General features: G+C 39.9%; 1 protein-coding gene across 1 annotated transcript; it reads right to left on the bottom strand.

Moving 5' to 3' along the window:
- Positions 1 to 5,530: 5,530 nt before the first annotated feature.
- Positions 5,531 to 8,687, bottom strand: PCDH20 (protocadherin 20; the record flags this gene model as incomplete). Its single annotated transcript, XM_010189817.1, has 1 exon — positions 5,531 to 8,687. A coding segment is annotated over one exon (2,703 nt), but the record flags the coding sequence as incomplete, so codon positions are not given.
- Positions 8,688 to 8,859: the final 172 nt, after the last annotated feature.

Here is an 8,859-nt window from a genome sequence, read left to right as displayed (position 1 = left end):
TTCTGTGATTCTGTGATTCTGTGAAATTCCAGGCACCTGCACTGACTGCAAGTGGCCTTCTCCCCAGCACGCTGGCTATTCTGGTGCTATTTGATACATTGGTTTCATTCCATGCATTATAATGCTGGTGGGAGTGTCTAGCACTGTGATCTGTAGTTCACTTAATGGCCTAAATTTCTTTTCTTTGCCTGAAACACAAAGTGAAATCTTAGTTACCCTGAGTTATCTGTGAGCATAGTGGTGAGAAATAAACTACTCACTTCAGTGCTTAGCAAAGACCTGAACTGCCTGCGAAAGAAGATCCTTTATCTCTCTGCTCAAACCAGAGGGCACAGATGGCTCCACTAAATCACTAGAATTAGATGGGATGAATTCAGGCTTCAGAGCTTATCAGTTTGGTATGATAATCATTACATTTTAAACTTGTAGGTCTTTTCTTTGGGCTCAGATGCTAATTTCAGATGTTTCTGTATGATCCGTGTTTTAAGTTCCCATTACAGTCTGTCAAGCTCTATGCAGTGGAGTGAGAGTTTGATACACTTGATGTGTCACTACCAGTGGGATGCACATGCCTGTTCATAGTTTTCTTGTGTCATTTTAGGTGCTGCTTTGCACTCCTGGCATCTAGCTACTACTCTAGAAAGGTACAAGTCTTCCTGAGAGCCTGGTGCAAAAGTTTGAGGTGCTGAAGGCATTCTACATAGCACTTGATATTAATAGCACTTGAACCCCTCCTAAAATATCCAAAGCATCCATACTGGGCTGGTAGATAAAATAGTTCATTGATGGAAAGCTTGCAACTGGATGCCAGGTGGGATACCTTGAGGCATCTCAAGTAGCACTACATGTTGACACATAGGCAGAGGAATCAACCTGTCACTATCTTTTCTCCTGTTCTGCATAAAGAGGTAAGAGTTTGCACCTCACTGACTTGCTCTGAAGGTGAATATTTAACCACAACTTTGAAGCTGGAAAATAAGCCAAAATAGTTAGGACAGAAGACTGAATTGATATTGCCAGGGATGCTGGGAGAAGAGCAACATCTAACTTGATGCTTAAGATGCAACTTCTCTCCATTTGAACACAGTTTAAATGACCCCATATAATACATTTCAGTTGAACACTTACAACTTACCAGCAGCATCAGCTAGCAACATGAAAACCTGCTACATGAACACTTCATCTGTTTTCACAAGCAGTGGAATGAATGACTGGATGTATAATAAATGATTCAGCATTTCTTCATTCAGAATGATGTTTTCTTAGCACCTGTTCAAAGTACTCTGTCATCAGAAATATTTGGCCTTTAAAATTCATTCCCTGATGAAACCAGAATGAAAATATAGCAGAAATTACTGAAAGATTCATATAGAGCATGTTAGAAAGAGTATGCAGCCTATCAGTCTGTGCTGGTAAGAATGAAAGTACTTTTCTCATCCATAATGTGAAAAATGGAGCTTTTAACTTTAAATTTGTTTGTGAACCAAAATCTTTGAATCCCTCCATCTCAGAATGCAGATTGCAGTTTTATCTTCTTACCTGCTGGTTCAGTCTGGTACAGAGACTGAGAAGGTAATAGCAACACTGCCTGCACAGGTATTTTTGCATATGCTTTAACTCATAAAACTGTATTGAAGACATGTTGCAAATTATTTGAATTTTCATAAGTCTGAGCAACCTGTTAGGGACCAGTCAGTAAGTTAAAAGCCTTCAAATAGTTACCTCACAACATTTCCCACACTGTTAAAATAAAGCATAAAACTAATTCTTGCTTTTTATTAATCTGTCTGAGCAACTACTACTCATATAAGAAGTATAGGACTTGCCTATACTACCTTTACTTCTACTTAAAATTTCATTAGGCGTTTTCAAAATAAAATTATTTTTGGTAAGGAAGATGAATGTGCTTAGCTCCTTAAACACCAGGTCTGAAGGGGAGTTTTCTAAATCAAGGTTTTATATTTCAGCTGGCTAATACTTGACAATTATTTGTCTTGCCTTGTTTTTCCCTGTAAACTACATGAGTGAGAAGGAATGAACATAGAAACTAATGCCTGTGAGAGGCTGGTGACAAGCACAGTACAGGGAAGGTGGCAGCCAGCTTCCTGCATGGCTCTGATAACACATGTGGATCATGAAAAGAAGCAGTCTGCATATTCAGCTGACTATTTTTGTGGCAGAGATACTGTGTATCTCCACTTAAGCCAAACTGCTGGGCTGCTCCCTGAAAGTTCATTTCTTCAAACCGGGAAATGAAATGCTTGTCATGGATCATCCATCCTCTTTATATGTTGGAGTATTCCATCAAAACCTTCCCAAAATAGCAGTTAGAGACAGAAAACTTATAATGAAATCCCAGTTTTTGTGAAATCCCCAGGCGAAGTTTTTCTCTAACACTATAGCTCCCATCAGACATCCTATTAACACAGAGGGATCTTTCTACATTGTCCTCAGTGGACTCTGGCAGAGTTGCATGTTTCAACCTTGGTACTGGAGAATGGGTTTAAAAGGCTGTAAGATTGTTTGTTTTCTAAGTTTTGACGTAAGAAAAAGCAATGTGCTCCAATTCCTCTTCCACACTTTCATATCTCATCTTTTATTGATATTCAGCCAGGTGTTAGGTTAATTTTGCATCAAAACAGTAACTTCAAAGAGTAACAGGGCTCCTAGATCTTTTAAAAAGAATAAAATGAAACAGAAAAAGAGAAGACTGAGCTGAATTTCTCTGTCCACTGCCACTGGGCTCACTGCCCATTTCTTTATTTTTTAATTTGTTAATTTTAATGAAAAAGTGTTTGCATGGCATGTTTAGGAGGCTTTGACAATACAAAGTTTAGCACAATCTCATTTTTTATAAAAATGAACAAAGAGCACCCACTCAAAGATTGTTCAATGGATACTGTAAATGAATGAGACATTTATTTTTGTGCCAGCTCAACTAACAGTGCCGACAAGATCTGCATATATTTTAGCAACTGGAGTGCACAAGGTGGTAATAAAATAGGCCTTTTATATTTGAGTCTAATTTACTTTAGTTATACTCATTAAAAATGTGTTTTCACGTAAAAAGGTTTTCTGTAAGGGATACTTTGGAAACAATGTCACAGAAATGTTTGCTGTGTAGCCAGTATCAAGCATTTTCCCACTGAGAAAGAACAGCTTTTGAGATTAAATTTTCAGGTTCTATGAATTCAAGATTCCTGATTTTTTTTTTTAATCACTCTTAGGCTTAGCATTGCAGGCTTAAATACCATGCTTATTACTTGCTGCTATCACCTGTATGTTTCTTAAGTAACACAAAATGTGGAATTAAAAGGAAAAAAAAAAGGCTCGTTTTGCATATTTTGCCATCTTCAGTGACATTGCCTACCCAAAGCCTACTCACAGGATGGCAAAAATGTGCTCTTATTCTATGAAGCATTATTCAGGATAAAGTCTTTTTCACGAGTGGTGCTGGCATGGCTGAAGGTGTGATTTCAAACCAATTTTCTTTAAATGTGTAGAAAATTACGTGAGTGCAATGCTTCATGAGCAGTATTTGGTTTTAACACTCTCACACTATTATATTTTATTACACATTAGGAATGTGCTTGAACCAACGAATCAAAAAAAAGCCAAAAGCACAGCACATTTAAACTCAGTAAGCTTCATCAAACAGTTTCAAGACTACCTATTTGTCAAACCTAAATAAAAATATATTCCTAGTATCACATGAATATAACATTGAAGGATCAGTTTTACGATTTTATTTCTTAAGTCTTGGATTTGTTTCTGTTTAAATTGTCTTGAGAAGATACTGGACTTTTAATTCAAATTTTTAAAAAAGCAATGAAAAGAATCTTGTACTTCATTCAGTTACCTTGCCTCCTTACTGAAGAAAAAAACCACAAAGGATCTAGCTTCCCCACCACAGCAATACAAAGCATCTGTAATCCTTAAGATATTTCCCAAGAATTAATGTCATTTTTCTTCAGAGATAATAAGCTATGTCTCTCTGCAACAAATGCATTTCAGGAATGCAGACTGTATTCTTATTTTAGTAATATGAAAATAAATGAAAAAAAGGTGATTAACCACAAACCTTTTACAGGTTGAATTAATTTTTCATGAAAAAAATTTCATGAAAAAAACAGCTATCAAACTGTGCATAAACATAAATTATTATAACCTGAAAAAATAGCTATTTCTTATATGTAGCATGGCAAAATCTGGGCATGATATTAATACTCTTAGGCTAAGCAGACTGATATCTATAAGAAGCTCCAACATTTCAATAAGCTTGAGGTGAAGTAATGTGCCAGTCACAGAGAGGAAAAATAAAAAACTGCCTTAAATTGTATTCCCTACTTTTAAAACAGGTACCAACTGCTGTCCCACTTACATCAGCTGAAATACAACTGTCTTTGCCAGTAATCTCAGGAAGTACAGGATCTCATTTGTGATTCTGAAGTGTACTAATTTTGGGAAGTATTATGACATGTCAGACAAGATAGCCAGCACCCAAGCATTTGTGAAATACACATTTCTATTAACTAAAATAATATTTAGCTTTATAATTAAAATTCTAGGAGAGAGAAAGAATAAGTTATTATGAAAATATATACCTTTAATTTGCAGACATATAAACACTTTTGGTACATTACAGACATATGATGCCAGAAATCAAAATAATCAGTTTTAAGCATAACACTAATTTATCTTGTTCACACAGAGAAATTTGATGTAATCATCATACAAAAGATAGTTCTCAGCTCTTAAAATTAAGTGAAAGTGATACATCACCAATAAACCTGCTGCTTTGTTGCAGAGGATACAGCAAAGAATAAATAATCAAGAAAATATGCCACCAGTCTTACAGGTTAGATTTTGGATCTAATCCAAAATCAAAGCCAATGAAAAGGAGCCAGGAATGGTCGCCAAAAGTCAGAAACAAGATCTTTCACATGAAATACCAATCTAGAAAGGAGCAACAGCCAGAATAGACTAAGTCCTATAATACCATAGAAGATGAAGCGATTTTTGTTTTCATCTGGCAGATCAGATTCAGAAGTATCACATGAAAAATCTATTACACAACCAAACTGATGGAGTACTACTGACAGATTGCTCAAAGTACAAAAAATATCACCACTTCTGTGACAACTAAATATTTAGCCATTCTCTTGCTTCCTTGCATCTGGCATGTTTAGAAGGATGAGCATAGCGTTCTATCATTACTTGCTGTAGGAAATATTAAACATAGTTTTCCATAAAAATGACCAGCAGATTTCTGGAGCAAACGATAATGTGGGTGAAATCTGGAGCAAATGAAAGATGATATGTCACAGAAGTTCAGATTCTCATTAAAATATCTTGCATTCTTGCTCAACAGGAATTGCACTTCTTGTTAATGCCTTTTCTATCCTACTATGTAAGCTTTACTTGTGAGGTAACAAACATTCGGGTTTTTTTCTTCTTTTAATTATTACTAGTGCATTTTAATGTCTTTATTCTTTTAATTATACATACATCGGGACAGACATTTCTCTTCTTTGTGGTTAAATGTCTGTAGGCCAATGTTATTTTATATTAAAACCAATATATTTAAAATATACTCTTTGTTTATCTTATGGACAGTACCTCGAACAGTTCCCTGCTCAGGAGCATCTGATGCCCTCTTGTGGTTAAAAAGACTTTTAAAACTTGAGTTTAAAGAATCATCTTACCTTCCCCTTTTTTACGATCACTGATCTTACTGATTTATGAAAGCTGCAAATGATGCCCATGTTTTTATAGACAGGGTGCTAGCTGTTAGTACTAAGGTTTCATAAAAAAGCTGTACACTGAATTTAATTTTAAAAAACTGTAAACATATTTACAACTATAATATTATTAAGTTATAAATTAGCGGTCCTTCCTTGCAATCTCTGTCAACACAACCCATGGCTAGGTGTTTCAGAGCTGTCCAAGGTATTTCAGATGTGAGATATATCCACAAAGAAACATTAAATGTTAGAAATCTCCACTGGTTTCTTCTCCAACATGTGCAGGTTAATTCTTCCATTTAATGGGATTTGTACTTCCAAGTTTTCATCTGCTCTGTGATGCTTTTTTCCTTTTCTTAGACAGATGTAAATGCCCATCCCTGTTACTAAAGCAATTGAACCCAAGCTTATTATTGACAGAGCTACCAAGGTAGGCATACAGGATGCTGACTCCACTTTTTTATGAGTAGGCTCTATGGATATTTGCGGCTGCTTTTCTTCTATACTGATATCAGGCTCCTTTCTTAACAAACTTTCAATGTAGCTCTCATTGCTAACAGTGTCATTGACAAAAAGGTTCACCATGACGGTGGAATGCAGAGGTTCAGGATAGCCGTGATCACTGACTTTTACAAGCAGCCGATAGAGGCCATAGTCATTTTGCATCAGCGATTCTTCCAAGGTGATATTACCAGTTTTAGGGTCAATCCTAAACGACTCTGGTCGAGGGCCTCTTCTTCCTATGATGCTGTAAGCTATGACTGCATTCATGCCAGTGTCCTTATCAACAGCATAGACCTCAGTGATGGGAGAGCCAGGAAGGGTAGAAGGAAGAACCAACAAATAAGACATATTCGATTGAGGAAACAAGACCAAAGGGGGGTTGTCATTTATGTCCAGAAGAAGGATAGTTATTTTTGCAGTAGAGGAGAGGGCAGGATCACCACCATCAACTGCTTCAATCCACAGAACATAGGAGCTTTGCTGCTCCCTGTCCAGGGAGACTTTAGCTCTCAAAACTCCTTTTCCAGTATCTATGACAAAAATGTCACTTCCATTCAGAACCGAAAGGGCAACCCATCCATTTTGCCCTGCATCAGCATCTGTGACACTTATAACTCCAATTTCACCGAAACCTGGAAAGTTTTCTGGCACGAAGAAGCTGAAATCCTTATTGATAAATCTTGGACTATTATCATTTTTATCCAATACAGTGATAGTGACAGTTGCTATTGATTCTCTTGGAGGGAACCCAGAATCTACTGCTTTGACAGTGTACCTGTATTTCTCTTTTTCTTCTCTGTCCAGTTGGGTGGAAACTGTAAGAACTCCTGTGGTTTTATCTAAAGAAAAATAAGAAGGGGCATCGGGCCCTAAAAAATAGGACACTTGTCCTCTCTCTCCGCTGTCAGCATCTGTAGCATACAATTTGGCCAGGAAAGCATTGGGAACATTGTTCTCCTCAATGGATAATTCTATCAGCTGTTGAGAGAAAACTGGCGAGTTGTCATTGTCATCCAGGACCTGCACTTTGATTATTTTGTTGACATGAAATCCTTCCGAGTTCCAGGCAACTACAGAGATTTCATACAGCTGCTGTGTTTCATAGTCCAAAGGCTTTGTGGTCTCTAACAGATACTCATTATTGTATGGCTTGTACGGGGAAAGTCTGAAAGGCCCATCACCATCCAAATAGCAATTCACTTTGTATTTTTCATCAGGATCTTTGATGGTAAAAAATGCTATTGGTGTGTTGATAGGCTCCAGTTCCTTTAAGTACACCACCCCTTCCACTTCATTAGCTATGAAACGAGGGACAACTTCAGGTGGCCTCATCATGACTTTGATGATGGTCACTAGCACTGTGATCACAGCAGGTATACAACCAGGACCATTGCCCAATATGATCAGCCTGTGGAGCCTTGGAGTGTCCCCATCAACTTTACTGGAGAGCATGACGGTTCCTGTGCTTTCATCCAGATGGAACAAGTCTCTGGATGGCTGGGGGACCTTCTGGCTGTAGGAGTAGGTGATCTCAGCATTGGATCCAAGGTCCATGTCTACTGCGTAGACAGTGGCCACGTGTGTCCCTAGACTGGAATTTCCATAAAGAGTGATGTTGAGCTGTGTGTCATTGAACTGGGGGCAGTTGTCATTGACGTCACTGATGCCAACAGTGAGGGTGGCACTGCCCACAAGTGGAGGAGTCCCTCCATCCTCAGCAACGATGACTGTGACATACTCCTCCCGCTTCTCCCTGTCCAGAGCCCCCATGACAATCAGGTAGGGAGTCCTCTCTCCGCTCTCATTCTCCTCCACATCTAGGGTGAAGACACCGTAGTTATCTCGCAAGCGGTAGGTCTGGACACCGTTGGTGCCCACGTCAGGGTCAAGAGCGGGATGCTCGATAGCCAGGCGGGTGTTTACAGGTGCATTCTCAGGCACTGAGAGGCGGATGTGGGGCACAGGGAAGTGGGGAGCATTGTCGTTGACATCCCGGATAGCAATTTTTACCTTCACCAGGCGGAAGTACTCCTGTGGCAGCACCAGCACATCCAGCAGCAGCAGGCATGACTCGGAGGAGGGTGAGGAGGAGGAGGAGGAGACAGCAGCTGCTCCCCCAAAGATGGTGGCCCCATTGCTCTCCACGCACAGAGCTTCCCGGTCAATCTCCACAGACGAGGTGTGCAGCTCTCCAGAGCGGTTGTCCAACTGCACGTACTGTTCCCCCAAACCACGGGAGGCCAGGGTGAAGGACAGTGGGGGCTGGGGGGCTGCAAGGCGCTGCCCACCAGCTGTCGGCAGCCGCAGGTCACGGGCCGGGCTGCCGATGAGCACCCCGGCAGGCAGCCCCTCGTTGAGGCTGTAGAAGAGCTCAGTGGCACGGCTGTAACTGGCAAAGCAGTTGAAAGGTCCAATGAAGAGCAGGAAGAGAAGCAAGTGCTGGGGAGAAAGAGACACAGGGGTGTGGGGAGGGGAAGGTGTTAGAGAAGGAAGGGAGGCAGGAGGCAGCCCCTCCTCTGCTCACTGCCTCCCCCACTGCCACTTCCACCAGGGAGTGCGACATCTGCAACGTGAAGCTATCCTCCCTCTCCCTCCATCTTCTCCCCCCCAC

Source organism: Mesitornis unicolor, unplaced genomic scaffold (genome assembly GCF_000695765.1).
Source record: "Mesitornis unicolor isolate BGI_N332 unplaced genomic scaffold, ASM69576v1 scaffold44078, whole genome shotgun sequence".
In the NCBI taxonomy this organism is placed as follows: domain Eukaryota; kingdom Metazoa; phylum Chordata; class Aves; order Mesitornithiformes; family Mesitornithidae; genus Mesitornis; species Mesitornis unicolor.
Note: the sequence above shows the minus strand (reverse complement) of the source record. Positions and strands in the feature narration are given on the sequence as shown.